A 24,464-nucleotide genomic window follows, 5' to 3' on the forward strand; every position below is an offset into this window, starting at 1 on the left:
CTTGGGTGTTGACCTTGAATGGACATGGCCCAATACTTCCCGGACCATTTGGTTCCCAAAAAAAAAAAAGGGACTGTCTACGTATCTGCCGACAGATATCCTCTGAGTGCATCTGTCAAATTTTTATCCAATAAAAAATAGACACATCAGCACTAAAGTTCGACAGATTTACAGGCAAAAAAATCTGTCAGCTTTTTGCTAACGGAGATAACACGTATTAACAGGTATAGAAACAACCCAAAATCTGCTAAGAATAAATTCTGCTGTCAACACAATCAGCACATACTTTTATGTTCTCATTTTCTTCAAATTGTCAAAGGACAACTCTGCCGTAATATCATTAGAAAAAATATAGATAACACAAATCCCAAAAGCAACCGAGGTCATGTGTAAAGAATTCCTACATAGAACCCTGTTTTCCCATTATAGGACGTTAGAACAGAACAACTTGAATCATTTCCCATCATCCTATTTAATTATCAAATGGAAAGCCACATTTGAGCCAACATAGCCAAAAACTGACAACTCAGTTATTTTTTTTTGGCTAAGGTAAGACTAAAAATGACAGCCGTCACATCAAATCGAGCAAAAGTAGTTAACCAAGTGCTGATCTAGTACTAATTTAAGGAGAAACACATGAATACAAGAGATCATTAATAGAACAAAGCTAGATTAAGTGCTCAGAGCAATGGTTAGGTACTGTAGGATGAAATGGACACTGCACAAACTTAAAATGAAATCTAGTAGACCTGCTAGAAGGCGAGAACTTGATGAACTCTAGGCTGTAGTTGTCGACCGGCACAGCACAAAAGCTGCTGCTGCTATCGTCGACCTGCACGGCTTGCTCCTGAAATTGAATGTCACATAAAAAATTAGTCTACCTGCACGGCTAGCTCCTGAAATTGAATGTCACAAATAAAAAAGTAAAATGTTCCTCCAGTTTAAAAAATACTCAACTGGGTGGGGTATGATGGCCCCAACCATTTTTCATTAAGAGGAAGCAACCAGCTTTCCGGTTGAGAAAACCCCCTGCACCTTAGTTATGCCAGTGAGGGAGATTTTTTAACCACAGTGGAAATTCAACCCACTTAGAACCCCAGGCCTGTGGGTGCGCTGGCGGAGTCTTTATGGTCTAGCATCCTTTGGCCGCTACTCCAATTCTCAACAGGAACTAATATAACACTCTGCTGCATATAGGCATAAACTAAATATTTAGCACAGAAAAATAGCCGAACAAAAGCTGACAGGTAGCAAAAGAACACAAATGAAACTTGAAATCACATGATTTCTAATTTAGATTCCTAACACAAAAGAAAAGTACACAAACAATTATTTTTAGCTTCTTCCACTTCAGCAAGACAAATTCAAAAAACAAATATACTTAAAATAGGGATTTATTGGGAATGTTGACACACCACATGGCATGAACAAAGACTATAAAACAAAGATATATTGACCACATGAGAGGAGATGAATTTGACAATAAAACTGCAGTAACTTTGACCATCTAAAAGCCAAAATATTTTTTTAAAAAATCACAAGATAAGAATACATAGACAAAGCAAAGAGGCACCGACATTAATATGAAGAAACAACAAATTCCTTTGAGAACATATCTTTGATTTGTTAGCGGAATAGATTTAGACAGCCGGCAGTGTGACAAACCTGAACAACAGAGGAGCACTGACGCACTGCAGGTAATGAACTACATGAATACACAGAAAAAAGAAGGAATAACCAAATCGCACTAAAGATTTAGTAGATCAAGGGCAGAGACAAAAAATTCTAGGAAGAAAGCTGAGTGGGAAATTGTGAGTTATTAGGGTGCCGGCAAACACGCCCGCACAGCAAGGGGGGAGGAGGGAGACGGAAATGACAACTGAGAATGAGCTCTCGAGCAAGAAGAGAAACTGGGAGGTGAAGAGTCGGTTTAGCAGTGTGAAAATGAGACCCGTTAAGCACAGCACATCCGAAGAGACTACTACAATAGCACTAATTCATCCGGTGGACAGAAATCTGACAGATTTTTTTTCTGAAAAAACTGCCGACAGATATCTAGCAAAACTCAAAAAAAAAAAAAGGACTGCCCAGGGCGTAACCCATGGGCCATGGCAGCAGGTTAGCGTTGTGCCGTGTCAGCGTGACTGTGGTTTGATTGCGGCTTTGCACCTCTTTTAAATTAACGCGTCAATGGAGCCACGCTTTGTCCAATTATTACTGTTCTGGTTAACAATGTTGAGTTGTACAGTATACTACTACACTACTACGGTGATTTCCTTTCTGTAAATTATTTTGCTCTGCATTCTGCAACGGCTCTATGGTGAACTGAAACACTATCTTCGGATGATATTCTGGCACTTGCAGTATATTCGTTTTTTTATAGGCTAGTACTTATGTTCTCATGTACCGCATTTTGTCGACTCATTTCCCAGTTGCGGAACTTTGACAGGAACAAAGAATATTGAGTGATTCATTAACATTAAGGAAACATTTTCATGATTGCTAAACCTTGTAAAATAAACTTGCTGCTTTTATGTAGGCATGCAATACTTGGTTTGCATGGTGACATACAACTTCCATGTTTACTTTGGGTTAGATTTTTGTAAATCAATAATGAATAAGTTAGAAGCATTGCACCATGCAAATCTATGTTTACTTCTATGTAAATCAATATAGAGGTGCCCATTTTTTTTTCATAATAGCATGTAGGGGTAATTTAGTTTTTGAGGGGTTCATTTTAGTTTTATTTTGCAATAATGGTAGGTGGCCTATTTTACATGCAATTTTGAGGTGTTACTTGGGTTGGGTAATTCGCATGCAAATTTAGGGTTTACTTAATATTCATTTTAATAATGACAAAGGTGGACAATTCATATAGGTTTCAAGCTTATATTAATAACACTGTGCATGTGTGATTGCAACGCAATTTTAGGATTTTGCTTCAGGTTACTTTCATAATGGTGGTGGTGAGTAATCAGATTAAAATTAGGAGGTTACTTTATTGCATAATGACGGACATTGTAATTTATTTGTAGGTTATTAGGGATTTACTTTGTTAGTTTTTGGGTAAGGTTCGTGCTTGTATGTTAGGAGAGAGTGTTTGATATATGAAAAGAAAAGACTGTGAGATTCACATTTGATATATATAAAGCCGGCAGCTTTGTTGGCACTCCGTATTATCTTCCGCCCGTATTTTATGGCTGTGCCATGTGCATCCGCTGACGTCAGCAGTGGCGTTGTACTATACAATTTTTGGTCAATCATTATGACTCTTTAATCTCGTCAATGGTAATACTTTTCACAATTTCTGTTGGTCTGCAGATGACCCCCCCTGTGGTTTTTGGTCAACCATCAGGAGTATACCTCGGTAAGCGCGAGCGCAACGCACATCCGTCAAAGTACTAGTAGGGTCAAAGTGCTTGGCTGACATGTGCGGTGGGCCCCAAGTAGACCGTCATCCGACACTGACCCTCCCAACGAGCTTGGACACATCGCGCCGTGGCCATGGCCCATGGGCATCTACCGCACGGCCGGTGCGACGCTGACTTGTCCTCAGCTGCGAACCTCCTCGGCGTTCCGTTCACACACGCGCCAGGATACAGACGATCGATCGGCTCAGAGATAACGAACGGTACAGTGTACAGTATCCGTACAGACGGCCGGCACGTGCGGCCGCTGGTACCTACGGCTAACCGTTGCCGGGACAGCTCTTGCTGCTCTGTTTCTGCCGTAGCCGTCGTGTCCTTCCAGAACACTAGTGCCAATCTCCCATAGTCGACAAGTCGTAGCGAAAGGTAAGTTTTCCCTTTTCTATGCCCGGCGAGGCGGCGGTCGTCGCCGCCGCCGACGCCCTCTCCCACGGCGAGGCAGTCGTCAAACATGGCGGAGCAACCTCGTGACTGGCCAACAACCCCGTCCCCGGCAGGCACGAGCATCCACCTCACCCGCGGTTATACGATTACAAAGCCAACACAGATTCCATTCCTGTTGTGCTCCCTCCGTCCGGTCGTCGACCAACCGCCGTGTAGTTTCTACCCCCGCGCTGCGCCTTTGACCTCGCCCTCGCACTCGCACCAAAATCCATTTGCTGACGCACCAGCACCATTGAAAACTGCCACCAACAACGATCCTCTTCTTTCTCTCGCGTGCTTTCCCATTGCGAGAGCTCAGGAACCCCTCGCTCGGCATGGCCGCCGTCCTCCCCAGCCGCCTCCTCTTCTTCCTCCTCCTCCTCTCCTCGGCCTCGCACCTCGCCGCCGCCCAGTACGCGGAGTACTCGTGCAATGGCACCTTGGGCAACTTCACGTCCGGCAGCGCCTTCGCCGCCAGCCTGGACCGCCTCGTCGCCTCGCTCCCCGGCGACGCCGCCTCCTCCCCGTCCCTCTTCGCCTCCGGCTCGGACGGCGCCGCCCACGGCCTCGCGCTCTGCCGCGGGGACCTGACGGACCGGCGCGCCTGCTCGGCGTGCCTCGCCGGCGCCTTCGCCGGGCTGCGCCGCCTCTGCGGCGCCGCCCGTGACGCCACGTTCTACGCCGACCTCTGCACGGCGCGCTACTCCGGCGGGGACTTCCTGGCGCGCCCCGACGACAACTCCCCCGTCGTCAACGGCATGGACGCCAACGCGTCCACGTACCCGGGCTGGGACGCCCGGAACGCCACCAGCCGCAGCTTCTTCGTCTCCCTCGTCGCCACGCTCTTCGGGGAGATGGCCATGTACGGCGCCTACAACTCCTCGCGCCGCCTCGCCAGCGCCGTCATGTTCATCAACCCGCAGCTGCCCACCGTGTACGGCTTCGCGCAGTGCACGCCGGACCTCGCATCCGCGCAGTGCTGGCACTGCTTCCAGGGCGTCGCCGAACTCAACCGCCAGTGGTACGACGGCCGCGAGGGCGGCCGCATCTCCGGCGTCCGCTGCAGCTTCCGCTACGAGGGGTACCAGTTCTACCAGGGCACGCCGGACGTCAGGATCGGGGGCAAGCACGGCGACGACTCCGGCCCGGATGCCGCCGGAACCGACGGTAAAAGTTCTTTTCTTTCTTTCTTTCTTTCTCATTGTGCCATTACCGACGAACTGCTTATGTCGCATGCATGCATACATTTGTAATTTGTTTCTCCAACTTGCAATTTCAAATGATTAGTGTTTCCGGTGTCTTCTTTCTTAGAACATAATACTAGTACTTGTTTGTTCTTCAGCCTTAAGTTGCAACCACTCAATTACAGTAGTACTTAGTAGTGTGTGGTGTCACTAAATTATTTATGGCTGCTAAATGATGTTCTAGGAAGCAGCCACAAAAAGGCCTTGATCATCGCTGTCGTCGTATCGATCACGGTTGTCTGTGGCTTGCTGCTTGCCGGCCTTCTGATAATCAGAAAACAAAGGAGGAAGAGAGTCGGTAAGAAGACGACAGACAGCTGTCCTCAATTTCAGCCACAAAAAACTGCTGAATTAACGGGCCGGAAACCTGCAATGATCCAGGAAAGACGAGGCTGCCGGTGCAGGCACATTCCCGGAACAGCACCAGGACGGAGGAGGCGCTGAGGCTGTGGAGGATCGAGGAGAGCACCTCAGAGTTCACGCTCTACGACTTCGCCGAGCTGGCCGCCGCCACCGGGGACTTCTCCGACGAGAACCGGCTCGGCAAAGGCGGCTTCGGCCCCGTCTACAAGGCGAGCTGACGACATTTTCGTATCAGGTTCGAGTGCTTCCATTGGCATGTGAGCAGACATGGCTGACTCTGATGTGATCTGCTGCAGGGGAAGCTGCCGGACGGTGCCGAGATCGCGGTGAAGCGGCTGGCGGCGCATTCCGGGCAGGGGCTCGAGGAGTTCAAGAACGAGATCCAGCTGATCGCCAAGCTGCAGCACACCAACCTGGTCCGCCTGGTGGGTTGCTGCGTCCAGGATGAGGAGAAGATGCTCGTCTACGAGTACATGCCCAACCGCAGCCTCGACTGTTTCATCTTTGGTACTACTCGTCAACCTATCCGTGTCCATTTTTTTCGAGAAGGAAATTTTTATTAATTTCAAGCACTGTTAAATTAAGATTATACAACAATGTTTGAAAAGATTTCCGAGTTCTATCTTACCGTGTTCATGTAGTCGGGAAGAGCCCGGAGGGGGCATAAGGCCCTCTACCCCATATGGTAAATCCACTTGTAGTTTTGACTAGTTCTAGTGTTTGCGTATCATCTGAATCCACCTCTGATTTTAGCTAGATAATTCTGATCCTATCTCGATGTGTGCATACAGACCAGCAACGGGGGCCATTGCTAGACTGGGAGAACCGACTGCGTATAATCGAGGGCATCGCCCAGGGCCTCTTGTACTTGCACAAGCACTCCCGGGTGCGCATCATCCATCGAGATTTGAAGGCCAGCAATATTTTGCTCGACAAAGAACTGAACCCCAAGATCTCGGATTTTGGCATAGCCAGGATCTTTGGTTCCAACATGACCGAAGCCAACACCAACAGGGTCGTCGGAACATAGTAAGAGCTAGCAGCCACACACACCTGATGAGCTCAGTTTCAGCTTCTGTCTTGCCACAAACTGACATTCCTTTCTGACGCTTACAGTGGCTACATGGCTCCCGAGTACGCTTCCGAGGGCATCTTCTCGATCAAGTCCGACGTGTACAGCTTCGGCGTGTTGCTGCTCGAGATCGTCAGCGGGAAGAGGAACAGCGGCCACCAACGTCAGTACGGCGACTTCATCAACCTGCTGGGATACGTGAGTGTCAGCTGTACGCAATTGCTGACGAAATGGTCGCATGCGTGTAGCCTGAATGCCTTATCATCTAATGTGCCGTTTATTTTTGCTGATGAATGGTGATCGATCACTGCAGGCGTGGCAGCTGTGGAGGGAAGGGCGGGCGTTCGAGCTGATCGACCCGACGCTGGGCGAGTGCGGCGAGGTTGCCAGCATCATGCGGTGCGTCAAGGTGGCGCTGCTGTGCGTGCAGGACAGCGCCGCGGACCGCCCCACCATGGCGGACGTGACGGCGATGCTGGCCGCCGGCGCCGGCGACGGCGGCGCCTCGCTACCGGACCCGAGGCGGCCGCCGCACTTCTCGCTCCGGGTCAGCAGCAGCGAGGACGACGGGACGGAGGGCCGCCGGACCCGGTCGTCGTCGTCGTCGCACGCCACCACGTCGTGCAGCACCAACGAGCTCACCGTCACCACCATCCAAGAGGGCCGGTGACGACAGTGACCTTCTGGTCCGTATATACCATTGTTTGTGCACACACATCCTCTGATGGAATGGATGGATCGACCTGCAGTGTGAACGAGAGGTTTAGGGAAAGAAACAAAAAGACGAAGGAGCTTGTGTTCTGTGTGAACGAGTAGACGTTTCCTTTTGCGTTTGCAGCTGCTAGATCGCGACGCGTCACATGACGATTGTACGCGGGCACTGCTTGTAGGGACAAATGCTAGAATTGATGATGGTTGAGTCGCGGTCGTGGCAGCATTGCTTTGACGGCGAAAAAGTTGTTGAGAAATGTTGAGTACTCTATTTTGCGTGTGATGAGTGAATTGTCAGTCGTACGGTGTGATCGTGCGTTTGATCTTTGGATTGTAGGTACACGAGCGTCGAGTGTCGACGGAGAGCTGCCGTGGAGGTGCTGTGGCCGATGGACCGTGCGGTGGACGTCGGTGAAGGGCAGCCGGGACCGGAGCTCGGACCGGGCGGCAGCTGTGGCGTCCACTCCTGGATCGAGGGCTCAAGCGGCGACGGAAGGCGGGTTTCTTGGTTTGCGCCACAAAACCAAGGAGGCGGACGGCGGTTGAAGACGCCAAGTCGTGGAGGCACGGGCGTCGGTCTCGGGACTGACGGAGGCGACGGGCGTCGACGGCGTCTAGGGCCTCGCTGCGGGCGAGGAGGTGACGGGCGTCGGGCGGCGTCTAGGGCTGTCAGAAGGCCGAGGCGGGAACGGCGTCTAGTGCCACAGCGTGGAGGCGGGAATCTTTCCGCGCGTGAGGTTTTGGTGGTTTTCTCAAAACCGGCCACCTACCCGGGTTTCGCGGACCCTCCAAAACCGCAGAGTAGATCTTCATCAAGACGGCGGCATCGTGGAGAAGACTTCGTTCCGAAGAAAGAACCTCGGCCGTCGGATGAGATCGTGTACAGGGGGTGCTGCAGGCCAACCGGTCTGACCGGTCCAGCGTACCGGTCTGACCGGTACCGCGGGTATAAATACCCCTTCACTTGTGTTAGGTTAAGTGCGGCTTTTAGAACTTGTCCGTGAATTCTATGTTTCCCCAGGCCGCCGCCCCTGCGTCTCCCTCCCTCTGTTCCTCTCGTTTGAGTTGATTTTGTCCATGGATTGTTGAAACCTTGTAAGGGATTTGATTGGGAAAGGAGACCCTATCCTCCTCGTGCCCTCTGGGCGGTTTGAATCAATCCATCTCCTCGTTTTGTGACTTGTTTGATGAAATTTCGATTTCGTTTTTGGTGCACTTGATTGCGAGGTGTCCACGAGTTCTTTGCTGTGATTCCCATGCCTCTACTTGGTTCTTGAACCCTCTGGAATCACTAGCTCGTTCGAATTCGATTTCTTGGAGACTAGAGAAAACCCCACCCCCTTTGATCTCATCCCGAAATTCTCGTGCTATGGATATCTTTAGGGTGAGATTACTTGGGGATACACTATTGGGGTAGGAACGAAGCTATCCTCTAAGTTTCATCCAATTTGGACGTGATTTGCTCTCGATTCACGTTTTGGAACTGAATTTTCGGGGTTTTCTGGACGCCACCGGTCAGACCGGTTGGCGAGACCGGTCAGACCGGTCTGTCTGTTTTTGAACTTCTTGACCGGTAAGACCGGTCCTCTTTACCGGTCAGACCGGTCTGTGCCTGAGCAGATTCGATTTGAGAAGTTCTCTCGCTTTTGCTTCTTCTTTGCGACTCAGATCTTTTGCTTCGAGATAGCTTGTTCATAGCTATTCTCGCTGACCTAGGTTTGAGGGTTTGCGGTGGTTTTGGGATATAGGCCGACGATTCGAATTTCGAAGAAATTTTGATCGGCTCCCATTCACCCCCCTCTGGTCGCTAGCTTCGGTCCCACAATTGGTATCAGAGCTTGGTTGAGGTTTTCAGTACCTTAACCGGTTCGAAAACCACTCGGCGACCATGCCGAGACTTGGTAAGATCCCGGTGTTTTCCGGCGAGGACTATGTCTACTGTAAGGTTCGCATGAGAGCCTTCCTGCAGAGCATGGGAGCCGAGGTCTGGGAAATTACCAAAAATCAGCTTTACGAGGTGCTGGCTGTTCGGACCACGACTCTTCAGCTGACCCAGCACGAGGCTAACGCCAAGGCCGTCAATGCCTTGTTCGCTGGCATTTCTCGTGCGGAGTTCTCACGCGTCCAGGGTTTTCGGGAAGCCCACAAAATTTGGATGTGTCTTGAGAACTACCACGAGGGTACACCTCAGGTGAAGGCCAGACTGTTCGAGACTCACCGGCGTGAGTACGAGAACTTCACACAGGAGCTGGGTGAGAGCATTGACCTGATGTTCAGTCGTTTTCAGTCGATTGTGAACAAGATCAATGCGAACAGATCTGCTGGTGCCCTTGAGTACACAGAGCACGAGAAGGCTCTCAAGTTGCTCTACGCACTTGACCGCTCTGTGTGAGATCTCAAGGTGAACACGATCATTGAGTCTGCAAGCTATGAGACTCTGACCGTGAACGAGCTTTTCAGCAAGCTCAAGGCCACGGAGGTGGATAACCAGACACGAGCCAAGCTCAATGGTGCCCCTCCTTCCAAGAGCGTCGCTCTTGTGACAGGCCCGGGTGGATCGAGCTCTAACGCTAACTCGGCTCTTGGCTTTTCTCTTGCCACTTTGCCTTCTGTTTCAGATGAGCAGCTGGAGACGCTGGGCGACGACGACTTGTGCCTCCTCATCAGCAAGTTTCAGCGCGTCTACCACAACACGCAGAGGAAGAAGAACCCCGGGTGCTACAACTGCGGCGATCTGAACCACTTCGTCGCCGATTGCTCCAAGAAGTCCGGTGGTGGCCAGAACAACTCCTTCGACTACTACCGCCACCGTGACCGCGACGAGGGAGGCTCCAACAAGGAGCGTCGGTGCCACAAGCACCGCAGTCGTGACCGGGGAGGACGCTTCGACAAGGAGTCGCTCAAGAAGCGCTTCCAGTACAAGGCCAAGAAGCGGGATAAGGCCTTCCTGGCGCAGCTCAGCGACCTCGACAAGAGCTCCGACACCGACCGCTCTTCTTCACCGACCTCCGACGACGACGACAAGAAGAAGAAGAAGCGGGACAAGGAAGCCACCGGCTTCATCGGCCTTTGCTTGGCGGCCGGTCGGCGCAAGAGCTTCTGCACCATGGTGGGCGAAGCCAATGGTACTCGTGTGTCTTCGGGTGGACATGCTACACCGACGCACTTCGGCTCTTCTCCTGGATCCGAGAGCGATTCAGAGGTAAACTCCACGATCGACCTGCTTGATACAGAGGTTAGGGAGTCGTATGCCGCTCTCGATAACCAGAAGAGGCTGCTTAAGGAAGCAGCTAGAGAGCGTAGAAAGCTTAGGGCTGAGCTGCTTGTGCTAGGGAGAAATCTAGTAAGGATGAGTGCACTGGCTGCATATCTCACATGAATGATCTTGTTGCTCTCCGTGCCAAGCATGATGAGAACGTCGCAAACTTAGATGTTGCTAAGACTTCGCTTTCTGACGTGTCTCACGAGCTAGCCAAGGCCAAGCATGAGCTTGAACTTGTCAAGGACGCTCCCATTGTTAATGATGTGCTTGAATGCAATGAGTGTCCTATCTTCAAGTCTGATCTAGCTTCTTTGCAGTCCAAGTTTGCTACTGTTATTTGTGAACTAGAGGAGCTTAGATCTAGGCCTGCTTTGCTTGGTGCTTGTAAGCTTTGTCTCACGCTTAGGTTGGAGCTAGAGGAGAAGAACGCTTTGATCAAGTCTTTTGGAAAGACTAAGATCGTAGAGTCTAGCCCACCTATTGATTGCTCTGTTTGCCCTGGTTTGATCTCTGATTTGGATAATCTTGCGGTAGAGAAATCCAACTTGGAGAATGAGAACACATACCTTAGGGCGATTCTGAGTTGGGTTTCTAGTAGTGAGCCGCAGTTGGGCATGATGATTAAGCAGTTCAAGCGTGGTGATGGGTTTGGGGTCAGTTACACATACACGAATTCAGACTTTGACAGGTTGTATGGTAAGATTGGCAAGGCTGCTGGAAACACTGCTAGCACAAGTACGCAACCTTTGCTTGTTGACCCCGCGGATGGTGTGCTTAAAGAACCACCGATAGCACCTCCGCAGAAGCAGGTTTGGGTTCCAAAGCCCAATGCGCTGAGGAACCCCCTCGACATGCTCCCTGCTGCCACAGCCCAGGTTGCCCAGAAGAAGAGGGCCGCTCCTCCCCGTCCGCAGGCTAGGCCTCCACCTCCCAAGCGTGAGGTGAGGTACCACTACGACTTCTGTGACAGGGAAGGTCACCTGGAGGAGTTTTGCTTCAGGAGGAAGCGGGTTGTGAGGAGAGAGCAGGAGAGACGGAACGCGGACATGTACTCTGCTCGGGTGCATGGTCCTTCTCGGCGTGGTGATATGCGAGATGCTAGGGCGCGCCGTGTAGGTGGAGGTCAGGGAGACGGTAGTGGTTACCGTGCTCCAGCGGGTGGTCGCTTTGCCGGTCGTGCTCCTGGTCGTTTTCAGTACGGCTATGGACCACGGGACCGAGGCTTTGGAGGAGGTTTTGAGGCTCCACGCTTTCCTCGCGGTAGTGTTCGTCAGTCACGCGGTAGACGGGACGGGGGATACGCTTTGTCTGGTTTTGCTAACCCTTCTGTAGAGCAAATGGCTCGACACTGGTTTGCTTCTCACTTTGCTAACCCCAGTGTTGAGACATTTGCTCACCCTTTGTCTCACTACTGATGTGCAGGTCGGAGGCTTGGATAACAGGTGGATCATGGACTCCGGTTGTTCGCGTCACATGACCGGAAATGACAAATGGTTCTCCAGCCTCACCCCGATGCGCTCAAAGGAGTACATTGTGTTCAGAGATAATGGAAGAGGAAAGGTACGTGGACTTGGCGCTGTTCGAGTTTCTGATCGCTTTACCCTGAGAGAAGTTGCTTTGGTTTCGAATCTTGGCTTTAATTTGCTCTCTGTGTCGCAACTTCTTGATGAGGGGTTTAAGGTTCGCTTTAAGGAGGGTTGTTCGTGTGTTCTTGATTCCAGAGGAGATTTGGTTTGCCGGATTACACCTCGCGATCGAGTTTTCTTGGTTGACTTCTCTGGAACTCTTTTTGGCCCTTCTCATTGCTTGATGGCCGGTCCTTCTTCTGATTTGTGGAAGTGGCATAGGAGACTTGGACATTTGAGCTTCGATTTGTTGTCGAGACTGAGCTCACTTGGCCTGATCCGAGGATTGTCCAAATTGAAGTTTGAAAAGGACCTTGTTTGCCATCCGTGTCACCACGGGAAGATGATTGTCACTTCACATTCACCTGTTAATCAGGTGATGACCTCTCACTCTGGAGAGTTGCTACACAGGGACACTGTCGGTCCTTCTCGGGTGATGTCTGTTGGTGGGAAGTGGTATGTTCTTGTAATTGTGGATGACTTTTCTCGCTATTCTTAGGTCTTTTCATGAGAACCAAGGATGGGGCTTTCGAGTTTGTTCGAGACTTGATCTTGAGGTTGAAAAACGAGTTACCCCAGGCCATGCGAGCGATCCGCAGTGACAATGGCACAGAATTCAAAAACGCTCATTTTGACGCCTTTTGCAGTGATCAAGGGCTCGAACACCAGTATTCTTCTCCCTACACTCCACAGCAGAATGGAGTTGTAGAGCGGAAGAATTGGACGCTGGTTGAGATGGCGAGGATGATGCTCGATGAGCATAGGACTCCTCGCAAATACTGGGCTGAGGCGGTTAACACCGCTTGTTACGTGTCCAACCGCATTTTCTTGCGTGCTTTCATGCACAGGACTTCTTATGAGTTGCGGTTTGGACGCCAGCCCCGTGTTGACCATCTCAGAGTTTTTGGTTGTCGGTGTTTTGTGCTGAAAGATGGAAATCTTGATAAGTTTGAGTCTCGCTCGTCTGACGGTATTTTTCTCGGTTATGCTTCTCACTCTAGAGCGTACCATGTGCTGATTATTGATACTAGCATCGTCAGAGAGATTTGTGAAGTCACTTTCGACGAGACTGCACCGTGCAATTCTTCTGTCTTTGAAGTTGCATGAGATGATGAGCTCGGCACCTCCATCTTTGAAGATGAGGAGGAAGAAGCTGCAGATGGCGATGCTGAGGCTACCACGCGTGCTGTGGACCCGCCTATCTCTGCTACGAGCTCGGACGATGACGACGGCCCCGATCCGACTACGTCTACTTCACGGGGGCTGTTCGAGGAGGTGACTCAGGCTTCACCAGCTGCACCTGAGGAGGCACCAGCTTTGGTTGAGGAGGAGGCGACTTCGGCACGGGAAGCACCGCGACACATTCAGCGCCGCCATCCACCTCAACAGATGCTAGGTGATCTCAACGAGCGAGTCACCAGGTCCAAGGTAATAAGTATCGCTGGCTTTGCTCATTATGCGTTTGTTGCCTCTTTTGAGCCCAAGGATATTGGACACGCTCTTTCTGATTCTAATTGGGTCAATGCCACGCATGAGGAACTTGAAAATTTTGAACGAAACCAAGTTTGGGTTTTAGTCGAGCCTCCACCTGCTTGTAATCCCATTGGAACGAAGTGGGTTTTCAAAAACAAGCAGGGTGAGGATGATTTGTTAGTTCGGAACAAGGCTCGTCTTGTTGCCCAGGGGTTTTGCCTAAAAGAGGGTATTGATTTTGAGGAAACTTTTGCCCCTGTTGCTCATTTGGAAGCTATTCGAATCTTTCTTGCATTTGCTGCTTCCAAGGGTTTTAAGGTTTTCCAAATGGATGTTAAATCTGCCTTCTTGAATGGTTTTATCGAAGAAGAGGTTTATGTGAAGCAACTCCCTGGTTTCGAAAATCCCAAGTTTCCAAACCGTGTTTATAAACTTCAGAAAGCTCTTTACGGTTTGAAACAGGCACCTAGAGCTTGGTATGATAGATTGAAAACCTTTTTGCTGGCTCATGGCTTTAAAATGGGATGTGTTGATAAAACTTTGTTACTCATGCGATCTGGCACTGATTTTCTTTTAGTTCAGATATACGTGGATGATATTATCTTTGGTGGCTCTTCTCACGCTCTTGTCTCCAAGTTTTCTGAGCAGATGTCCAGGGAGTTCGAGATGAGCATGATGGGTGAGTTGCAGTTCTTCCTCGGGCTGCAGATCAAGCAAACTCCTCAGGACACTTTTGTCCATCAAGCCAAGTACACTAGAGACTTGCTGCGGAAGTTCGACATGAGTGACTTGTCTTCTCAGCCGACTCCGATCAGCACATCTACGGCGCTTGATGAGGACTTGGACGGTGAGGCGGTGGACCAGAAGGAGTACAGGAGCATGATCGGCTCTCTCCTGTACCTGACGGCGACGCGACCGGACATCCAGTTCGGCGTCTGCCTCCGCGCGCGGTATCAGGCTTCGCCGCGCACCTCCCACAGGCAGGTGGTGAAACACATCTTTAGGTATCTGAAATTTACCCCTGAATTTGGTCTTTGGTATTCTGCGGATTCTTCTCTGGTTTTGGTGGGCTATTCTGATGCCGATTTCGGTGGGTGTCGGTTGGATCGCAAGTCGACATCCGGCACTTGTCATTTTCTCGGTACATCTTTGGTGTCTTGGTCCTCTCGCAAGCAGCCTAGTGTAGCGCTTTCTTCCACAGAAGCTGAGTATGTTGCCGCTGCTAGCTGCTGCTCCCAGATACTTTGGATGAAACAAACCTTGCAGGATTATGGCTTGAGTTTCGGTAGGGTTCCTATCTTTGTAGATAACATGTTAGCCATTAGCATTGCAAAGAACCATGTCTTACACTTCAGAACCAAGCACATAGACATCTGATTCCATTTCCTGCGAGACAACCATGAGAGATGACACATAGACCTGATCCATGTCCCTTCAGAGAGGCAAACCGCAGATATCCTCACCAAACCGCTAGAGCAGGACACCTTTGCTCGCTTGCGAGGGGAGCTTGGGGTTTGTTACCCCTTTTGATTGCTGACTTTTCTTTGGTTAGCTTTATAGATTTTATTTGCTTCTCTTTGTTTTTTAGGTTTGGTAGTTGCATTGTGCATATGCATTGTACATGTTTGCATTTTGCATTGTCTCACTTTCACTAGCATTCTTGTATACATTGCTATGATCTTCTAGTGCCTGCTAGTGTGAGTTGATAAACTTGATCATGTATAGCTTGCTCCACTGTGTATATGACATCATCTGAGTTAAGCTATTTTGATTTGAAAATCTGAAAACATGATCACCCTGTCTTGACTACTATCATGTTAGGGCGTGTTGATATGCTTTGCTATCTTATTCATACTAGTGTGACCTTTCGTTCAGCAATTCATATTTAAAATGATCTAAATCTGATAAAATTGCTTGAACTGTTCTGGAAATGGATGGAAAAGATCCAGGTGGGATTGATTGTCGCACTGATCGAGCTTTCGGGACGGCTCACTTTGCACTTGTGAGAACCCGGACAAGACTGTGCATGACTGAAACGAGTACTTTAAGCTTCTGATTGTCTTTTGGCATAGGCTTGGTCTCGTTGCTAAGTGAAGCATGACAAGCTTTCAACCCCTGGCATTAAGATTTGCTTGAGATAAACTTGATTGAAAAATGAATGTTGGCAACTTGTTTTGGCTGCTTTGGCTCAGCTGTATGAGTTTGATTAGCACTGCTTTCCTTCCCTACTTGTTAGTGCTAGATCATGGGTGATGCTTTTATTTCTCATAAACTGAACTTGCCTAGCTCTAGACTGATATGATATACCTTGTTGAGCTAGATGCAGGTCTTGTTTATGTATGTACACGTGCTTGTGACTAGATGTCGCTCATATCCTTGTATCCCTGAATGCTTTCACTTACACCTCATGCATTGCATTCATTGCATGGCATCTGTTCAGGGGGAGTTTCAGCTTCAGGGGGAGCTTTAGGTCTTTTTAGACTTGATGTGTGCATGTGCCAACAAGGGGGAGAAGTTTGAAAGAAGTGATCGAACAAGGGGGAGACTTGTTTGATTTTTGAAAAACTTGTTGTGCACAGGGCTTCGAGAGTGCATCATTTTGGGAGAGTTGCACTTTTGAGAGGGAAAAACTTTGCTTGGGGAGTTTCTGCTTTGTTCTTGGCTCCTGGTTTTCCTCGTTTTCCCTCTGCTTCTTGCATGACTGCGTCGAGCGTTACCTCTGTCTTTGAGGAGTCATGTTTTGGCTTTTGATCGATTGCGTCGAGCCTTTGCCCTTGTCTTAGGGGATCGATCTTTGCTTGAGTAAGTGACTGTTCTTGCCTTTCTGAGCTTTTCGTCACTTGCTTGAGTTCTTCTCTTTCGTGCTTCTTTGTTCTTCTCTTTCACTTCTCTTGGTTCGTTTGTGGTGTGTTGACAATGCACTCATCAAGGGGGAGATTGAAGAATGTTGAGTACTCTATCCTGCTTGTGATGAGTGAATTGTCAACCGTGCGGTGTGATCGTGCGCTTGATCTTTGGATTGCAGGTACAAGGGCGTCAAGTGTCGACGGGGAGTTGCCGTGGAGGTGTTGTGGCCGATGGACCGTGCGGTGGACGGCGGTGAAGGGTAGCCGGGACCGGAGCTCGGACCGGGCGGCAGCTGTGGCGTCCACTCCTGGATCGAGGGCGCAAGCGGCGACGGAAGGCGGGTTTCTTGGTTTGCGCCACAAAACCAAGGAGGCGGACGACGGTTGAAGACGCCAAGTCATGGAGGCACGGGCGTCGGTCTCGGGACTGACGGAGGCGACGGGCGTCGACGGCGTCTAGGGCCTCGCTGCGGGCGAGGAGGTGACAGGCGTCGGGCGGCGTCTAGGGCCGTCAGAAGGCCGAGGCGGGAACGGCGTCTAGGGCCACAGCGTGGAGGCGGGAATCTTCCCGTGCGTGAGGTTTTGGCGGTTTTCTCAAAACCGGCCACCTACCCGGGTTTCGCGGACCCTCCAAAACCGCGGAGTAGATCTTCATCAAGACGGCGGCATCGTGGAGAAGACTTCGTTCCGAAAAAAGAACCTCGGCCGTCGGATGAGATCGTGTACAGGGGGTGCTGCAGGCCAACCGGTCTGACCGGTCCCTGGCACCGGTCTGACCGGTCTAACCAACCGGTCTGACCGGTCCCGCGGGTATAAATACCCCTTCACTTGTGTTAGGTTAAGTGCGGCTTTTAGAACTTGTCCGTGAATTCTCTGTTTCCCTAGGCCACCGCCCCTGCGTCTCCCTCCCTCTGTTCCTCTCGTTTGAGTTGATTTTGTCCATGGATTGTTGAAACCTTGTAAGAGATTTGATTGGGAAAGGAGGCCCTATCCTCCTCGTGCCCTCTGGGCGGTTTGAATCAATTCATCTCCTCGTTTTGTTCCTTGTTTGATGAAATTTCGATTTCGTTTTTGGTGCACTTGATTGCGAGGTGTCCACGAGTTCTTTGCTGTGATTCCCATGCGTCTACTTGGTTCTTGAACCCTCTAGAATCACTAGCTCGTTCGAATTCGATTTCTTGAAGACTAGAGAAAACCCCACCCCCTTTGATCTCATCCCGAAATTCTCGTGCTATGGATATCTTTAGGGTGAGATTACTTGGGGATACACTCTTGGGGTAGGAACGAAGCTATCCTCCAAGTTTCATCCAATTTGGACATGATTTGCTCTCGATTCACGTTTTGGAACTGAATTTTCGGGGTTTTCTGGACGCCACCGGTCAGACCGGTTAGCGAGACCGGTCAGACCGGTCTGTCTGTTTTTGAACTTCTTGACCAGTCAAATCGGTCCTCTTTACCGGTCAGACCGGTCTGTGCATGAGCAGATTCGATTTGAGAAGTTCTCTCGCTTTTGCTTTCGCTTTGCGACTCAGATCTTTTGCTTCGAGATAGCTTGTTCATAGCTATTCTCGCTGACCTAGGTTTGAGGGTTTGCGTTGGTTTTGGGATATAGGCCGACGATTCGAATTTCGAAGAAATTTTGATCGGCTCCCATTCACCCCCCTCTGGTCGCCGGTTTCGGTCCCACAGTTGTTAGATATATGCGGGCCAGGATCATTCAGAAAGGTTCGTCCGGATGTCCGCTGCCAACGAAGGGTGGCCGTTGGGCGACTCACCCATCTACCATACATTGCAAATTGGAAAATGTCACCTGGGTTGTTTATATTTCACATTTTTTTTGTAGAAAGAAATGGAATATGATGTTGTCTGGAAAATATATACGGCATCAATAGTGTAGAAATAGTGAAAAATAAAACATTCTTGACATCCAAGTGCTGGCATGACCGAATGTTGCAAAAGTTTGAATCTTAAAAGCCATAGTTTCCAAACAGAACATTAAAATTAAATTCAAATTATAATAGTATGTTTCTTGCATTAAGAGTTCTAAAATAAAATCACACTCGAATATATTTTTTATCATATTTTTATAACCAGTATTTGAATTGAATTTTTTTTATTGGGCATGTATGTTCCATGTTCAGAAAAATATTTAAAGTTTAGGATAAAATCGTCCAACTAAAACAGACAATTATTTATAATCAAACTGCATTTTCACAAGAAAAAATGTTCCACATGGCGAGAAAATTGATCTAGGTTCATGAGGAAACTAACCTGTAGAAAATTGTTCTGGATTTACGATAAAATGTTCTACCTTTATAATAAAATTATTCTAGATTAAAGAGAAAAATATTCTAGATAAAAAAATTGTACAGGAGAAACAAACAATTTGCACACTCGAAACAAATCAATCATGAAACAAAGATTTGTACACGTTTAGTTAAAATATAACTTGAAGGGAATCTAAAACTTGTGGAAGGTCAATACAACAAAACACACTTTTGAACTAAATATTTACGCTATATAAAAATAACAAAGTTTATGCAGGGACAAATAATTCGGCCCAAAAGACACACTGGCTTTGTTCTGCTGGCAATAGCACCAGCCACAGCCAGCCGAACATAATGCCTAACCGTTTTGATTAAAAAACTGAAAGCAGCAGATATTATCTAGAGAAACTAGTTAGGGCAGGTACATTGCTACACGTCAGCGATCTCATAGCCTATCTTATACAGATCCAAGTAGGGTAAAATTAAGAACTATGAGAGTTGTTGTCATCATACTACTCACAATATTTTCTTTTTAATTCCACAAATAAAGAGACATGGTACTACTAATGAAAATGTTAACTTATTGTAGAAGTTGTCTGTTTAGTCATCTCAAGATAACGTATCATTGTACATTGCTACACGTCAGCGATCTCATAGCCTATCTTATACAGATCCAAGTAGGGTAAAATTAAGAACTATGAGAGTTGTTGTCATCATACTACTCACAATATTTTCTTTTTAATTCCACAAATAAAGAGACATGGTACTACTAATGAAAATGTTAACCTATTGTAGAAGTTGTCTGTTTAGTCATCTCAAGATAACGATCATTGTATGAGACCGCTTAGCTGTTAGATGGCAACAATGTACTTGCGCCGTAGAACTAGTGTTGCGCTGTAGAACTACAGTGGCAACTGTGATAAAGATTAGTGTCCTTTTCAGCCTTCTGGCATGCCCAGATGTCCAATTGTTAAGGAGCGCACCAATCCGCCTGACTAACCCAGCTCGCCTCTGTTTTGCCATTTGTTAAGCTGTCAACCAAATTAAACACCATCTGCCGTCCTTTGACTTGTGTAGGAAAGCGCCGAGTGTATCTATATCCACTGACGCCAGAACAACAAATCAAGGCCTGCCACTGATCCTCTGTCCCCAAGCTCGGCATGGCGGTCCCACCCTACCTCCTCCTCCTCCTGTCCTCTACGCTGCTTTTCCCCGGCGCCGCCGCGTACTCGGAGTACTCGTGCAATGGCACCACGGGCAGGTTCACCTCCGGCGGCGCGTTCGCCGCCAACCTGGGCCGCCTCGTCGCGGCGCTCCCCGCCAACGCCTCCTCCTCCCCGTCGCTCTTCGCCTCGGCCGCCGTCGGGGCCGCCCCGGACACGGCCTACGGCCTCGCGCTCTGCCGCGGCGACGTCGCGGAGCCCGGGGCCTGCTCGGCGTGCCTCGCCGGCGCGTTCGCCAGGCTGCGCCGGCTCTGCGGCGCGGACAGGGACGCCACCTTCTACGCGGAGCTGTGCACGGCGCGGTACTCGGGCGGCGACTTCCTGGCGCGGCCCGGCGACAACTCGCCGGTGATCAACGCGCTGGACGTGAACGGGTCGACGTACTACGGGTGGGACGCCCGGAACGCGACGAGCCGGACGCTGTTCCTGTCGCTGGTGGGCACGCTGCTCGGGGAGATGGCCATGTACGCCGCCTACAACTCCTCGGCGGCGCGCATGTTCGCGAGCGCCGCCATGTACGTCAACCCGCAGCTGCCGACGGTGTACGGCTTCGTGCAGTGCACGCCGGACCTCTCGCGGGGCCAGTGCTGGGACTGCTTCCAGGGCCTCCAGGACCTCAACCGCCGGTGGTACGACGGCCGCGAGGGAGGCCGCATCCTCGGCGTCCGCTGCAGCTTCCGCTACGAGGCCTACCATTTCTTCGCCGGCATGCCGGAGGTCAGGATTGGCCTGCAGGGCGACGCATCTTCTTCGTCAACTCCTGGAAGCCGCGGTAAGCAGAAAGAAACTTCCTTTTTTTTTTCCCTCTTTCTATTTTGAACACTTCATGTACATGTGTTTCTAAAAGTTGTAATGTCAAGAATATTATGCCATCTATCACGTGTTCTACATTTTGAAGTCTGTTTTTTTTTTTGACTGGATGATGCAGGAAGCAGCCACAAGAAGGTCGTAATTGTCGCTCTCATCGTATCAATCACGGCGTTCTGCGCAATACTGATGGCCGGGCTTTTGATAATCCGAACACAAAGACAGCGAGCCGGTAAGGCGACAAAGACCACTGCAAGGAATGGGGGTTCTTTGCAACGATCCAAATCATCGCATTGACGGATTGGGGCTAGAGTCTTGGAATTTACGCTTACTGGCTGAAAAACTCCAATGCAGAGAAGAGGAAGAAGCTGCAGCTGCAGGCGCAATCCCGGAACAGCTCCGCGACAGAAGAGGCGCTCAAGCTGTGGCGGATTGAGGAGAGCAGCACGGACTTCACGCTGTACGACTTCGCCGAGCTGGCCGCCGCGACGGCCGACTTCTCCGACGAGAACCTGCTCGGCAGAGGCGGCTTCGGGCCGGTTTACAAGGCGAGTACAGCGGTCGCGTCCCGCGCCGCGCCTCCTCGTCGATCACCTGACGTACCTGAGCAGCAGCCATGGCTGACTCTGTTCTTGGCGTGCCAATTCCCTCTCCTCCTGCAGGGCAAGCTGCCAGACGGCGCCGAGATCGCGGTGAAGCGGCTGGCGGCGCACTCCGGGCAGGGGCTGGAGGAGTTCAAGAACGAGATCCAGCTGATCGCCAAGCTGCAGCACACCAACCTGGTCCGACTCATCGGCTGCTGCGTCCAGGATGAGGAGAAGCTGCTCGTCTACGAGTACATGCCCAACCGCAGCCTCAACTGCTTCATCTTCGACCCGCAGCGGGGGACGCAGCTGGACTGGGAGAAGCGGCGGCGCGTCATCGAGGGGGTCGCGCAGGGGCTCCTCTACCTGCACAAGCACTCCCGGGTGCGCATCGTCCACCGGGATCTCAAGGCCAGCAACATCCTGCTGGACAAGGACCTCAACCCCAAGATCTCCGACTTCGGCATGGCCAGGATCTTCGGCTCCAACATGACGGAGGCCAACACCAACAGGGTCGTCGGCACATAGTAAGACTTTGTTAAGAACGTACTATCTCCGTTTTAAATTGTACTAGTTCGTTTGATTTTTTAACTTTAAATTTGATCACCCGTATTATTCAAAAAATTTATCCAAACATTGCCAAATTTTAATTATTCTTGAAGATCTTTGATTGATAAAGCGACCCACTACAAAAGAACTTATATTTTGCAAAAAAATTGAACAAGATGTATGGTCAAATTTAGCATCAAAAATCAAACAACCTATAATTTAAAATGGATGGAGTATCTAGCAACACTTTATGCATGTGTGCAGGTTGTATGTTACTGTCATTGTGACACCCTTTCTTTGTTTCGTTTCAGTGGCTACATGGCTCCGGAGTATGCTTCGGAGGGCATCTTCTCGGTGAAGTCCGACGTGTACAGCTTCGGCGTGTTGCTACTGGAGATCGTCAGCGGCAGGAGGAACAGCGGCCACCACCACCACTACGGCGACTTCGTCAATCTCCTCGGATATGTAAGTTTCTCGCCGCTAGAGACGACAACAACCACCATGAACTCCTCGCGTTGCTTTCACATGCCGCAACTTATCCGCCGCCATTAGGTCAATGATTTCACATCTGAGTAGTGTTCAAGAGTAAACGGCATTCATCACAAATAAAAGTGCGGCGTCGCATTGATGAACCGTCGCAGGCATGGCAGCTGTGGAGGGACGGGAGGGCGTGCGAGCTGGTCGACCCGGCGCTGGGCGAGCGCGGCGACGCGGCGGCCATCGTGCGGTGCGTCAAGGTGGCGCTGCTGTGCGTGCAGGACAGCGCCGCGGACCGCCCCACCATGGCCGACGTGACGGCGATGCTGGCCGCCGCCGGCGACGGAGGCGGCGGCGGGGCGTCCGGGCCGCTCCCGGACCCGAGGCGGCCGCCGCACTTCTCGCTCAGGGCGACGGCCGGCGGCGGCGGCACCACGTCGTCGTGCTTCAGCACCAACGACCTCACCATCAGCTCCTCCATCCAGGAGGGAAGATGATGACTTGTTCGCGCAAACACCTCCTCTCTGATGATGGGGATCGACGCGATCGAGCTGCATGCGTGTGAGATGGGAATTGGAGCGGTCGATTGGCGGTTGTCACGAGTTGCAGATGAGGCGAGACGTGTTCTTGCCTTCTTGGGTACGTTACGTCGTCTGTTGCTGTGAGACCGTGACATGTCACATGGCGATTGTTGTACGTGTGCTATGATGATTGTGCACCGCTGTACGCACGCAAATGCTGGCATTGATTGGGGACATGCATGTGGCGGTGCTGCTTTGACGGCGAGGAGTCGAGTCGGTGGTGATCTGTGGGCGGCAGGCTTCATTCAAAAGGGGTCGCTTTCGGAATCGGGGGGTGACTGTGTGTGTGTGTGTCGCAGACAATTCGAGCCGTCCAAATGCGAGCCTGATGAATGATCAGTAAATGACTTGGACGACAAACGCGTGTGCGCGCGTTGATTCTTGCTTGCAGGACGAAGCAAATGCGGGTTTCTTTCTTTTACTAATACCTTGTCCTATGCTTCAGTCGACTGTTGAAAAGTTTCTCTTCGTAGACAAAAGCCAAAACAAGACGAATTGACGCAGTAGTTGCATACCATATGCCATGGTTTGTCTCGGTTCATCCTACTTCCTATCCGCAGCTGCGTACAGGTGTGAGGTGTGTCAGTACTGTTCTTCAGGCGGTAGCTGCTTTTCGAGAAAAAAAAAACAGATAAACAGGCAGGTAGGCCAAGAAGGAAGAGACTGGAGAATGGCCCAGCCCAATATGCACCTTGCCGGCCCAGAATGGTTAAGGCCCAATATGTGAACATGTCACCTGTCATCAAACTGCAAACCATGTTCAGTTTAGAACTTTGGCAAAAGAAAAGGAGAATATTTTGCAGTGGCACGCTCCATACTAGTCAGAGTCAACAGTAAGCAACCAAAGCTAAGAGCTTGGCTACGCGCCTACGCCACCTCCATTCCACAGATTGTTCTTGTTCAGTCGCTAGACTGTTCGTCCGTCCCTCGGTCAGACACAAGCGCTCGCCTTTCTCCCCGCCGCACACGGCCATGCCTCGCGCTTGCACCGCCACCTCGCCCGCGCTCCTCCCGGCCCTGGCCGCGGCCGGCCCCCTCGCCCGGCGGCCACAAGTGCGGGGCGCAGGGCACGTACGCTTCCGGCAGCGCCTACGAGGCCAACTTGCGGCGTCTCGCGGCCGTCCTCCCCGCCCAAGCAAATGCGTCCTCCTGCCGGTGCTCCCCCGGCAACCACGCCGGCGCGCGCCCCGACACCGTCGCCGCTTCGGCCTACTGCTACTGGCGTCCGGACGCGGGCTGGCCGTCCGACTGCGCCGCCTGCATCGCGCGGGCCTTCGAGGAGGCGCAGCGGCTGTGCGGCTGTGCCCGTACTACAGGCACGCCATGGTCGTGGTCGACGGCGGCGAGTGCAGCGTCAGCTTCCACGACGTCCAGCAGAGCAGCGGGACGAGAGTATGGGGCTCGGCAGCCCCGGGGGTAAGTGATCTTTCTAGTGCCTCTCAATATAAATCCCATCAATCTAGCTAAGAGACAAAAACACTGAACAAGAGATGACACTTGGAAATGATATATGTTTTCAGAAACTGTAG

At 50.6% G+C, this 24,464-nt stretch overlaps 2 protein-coding genes, 1 long non-coding RNA gene and 1 pseudogene across 3 annotated transcripts; 3 read left to right on the forward strand and 1 right to left on the reverse strand.

Moving 5' to 3' along the window:
* Window positions 1-397: 397 nt before the first annotated feature.
* On the reverse strand, window positions 398-1,182 carry LOC120690266. Its single transcript, XR_005681686.1, has 2 exons — window positions 958-1,182; window positions 398-847 (listed from the first exon to the last, which is right to left on the reverse strand). It is a non-coding gene; the product is annotated as an uncharacterized LOC120690266 (long non-coding RNA).
* Window positions 1,183-3,774: 2,592 nt separating this feature from the next.
* On the forward strand, window positions 3,775-7,512 carry LOC120690227 (cysteine-rich receptor-like protein kinase 10). Its single transcript, XM_039972813.1, has 7 exons — window positions 3,775-5,018; window positions 5,280-5,393; window positions 5,477-5,667; window positions 5,755-5,965; window positions 6,250-6,487; window positions 6,575-6,728; window positions 6,844-7,512. Exons 1-7 carry the CDS (start codon window positions 4,187-4,189, stop codon window positions 7,198-7,200), a joined length of 2,097 nt encoding a protein of 698 aa, XP_039828747.1. The 5' UTR covers window positions 3,775-4,186; the 3' UTR covers window positions 7,201-7,512.
* Window positions 7,513-19,824: 12,312 nt separating this feature from the next.
* Window positions 19,825-23,295, forward strand: LOC120690299 (putative cysteine-rich receptor-like protein kinase 20). Its single transcript, XM_039972901.1, has 6 exons — window positions 19,825-20,709; window positions 20,866-20,976; window positions 21,099-21,292; window positions 21,407-21,855; window positions 22,189-22,342; window positions 22,519-23,295. The coding sequence occupies exons 1-6, from the start codon at window positions 19,875-19,877 to the stop codon at window positions 22,849-22,851; spliced, it is 2,076 nt and encodes a 691-aa protein (XP_039828835.1). The 5' UTR covers window positions 19,825-19,874; the 3' UTR covers window positions 22,852-23,295.
* On the forward strand, window positions 22,885-24,464 carry LOC120695523 (annotated as a pseudogene).

Source organism: Panicum virgatum, chromosome 2K, assembly GCF_016808335.1.
Source record: "Panicum virgatum strain AP13 chromosome 2K, P.virgatum_v5, whole genome shotgun sequence".
Lineage (NCBI taxonomy): Eukaryota > Viridiplantae > Streptophyta > Magnoliopsida > Poales > Poaceae > Panicum > Panicum virgatum.

Excerpts from the sequence above, each read along its gene's own strand:
- LOC120690227 (XM_039972813.1), top strand. The coding sequence starts at position 4,187 with ATGGCCGCCGTCCTCCCCAGCCGCCTCCTCTTCTTCCTCCTCCTCCTC. Across the intron at positions 5,019-5,279 it reads GGATGCCGCCGGAACCGACG|GAAGCAGCCACAAAAAGGCC; the intron begins GTAAAAGTTCTT and ends ATGATGTTCTAG. Across the intron at positions 6,729-6,843 it reads TCATCAACCTGCTGGGATAC|GCGTGGCAGCTGTGGAGGGA; the intron begins GTGAGTGTCAGC and ends CGATCACTGCAG.
- LOC120690299 (XM_039972901.1), top strand. The coding sequence starts at position 19,875 with ATGGCGGTCCCACCCTACCTCCTCCTCCTCCTGTCCTCTACGCTGCTT. Across the intron at positions 21,856-22,188 it reads AACAGGGTCGTCGGCACATA|TGGCTACATGGCTCCGGAGT; the intron begins GTAAGACTTTGT and ends GTTTCGTTTCAG. Across the intron at positions 22,343-22,518 it reads TCGTCAATCTCCTCGGATAT|GCATGGCAGCTGTGGAGGGA; the intron begins GTAAGTTTCTCG and ends GAACCGTCGCAG.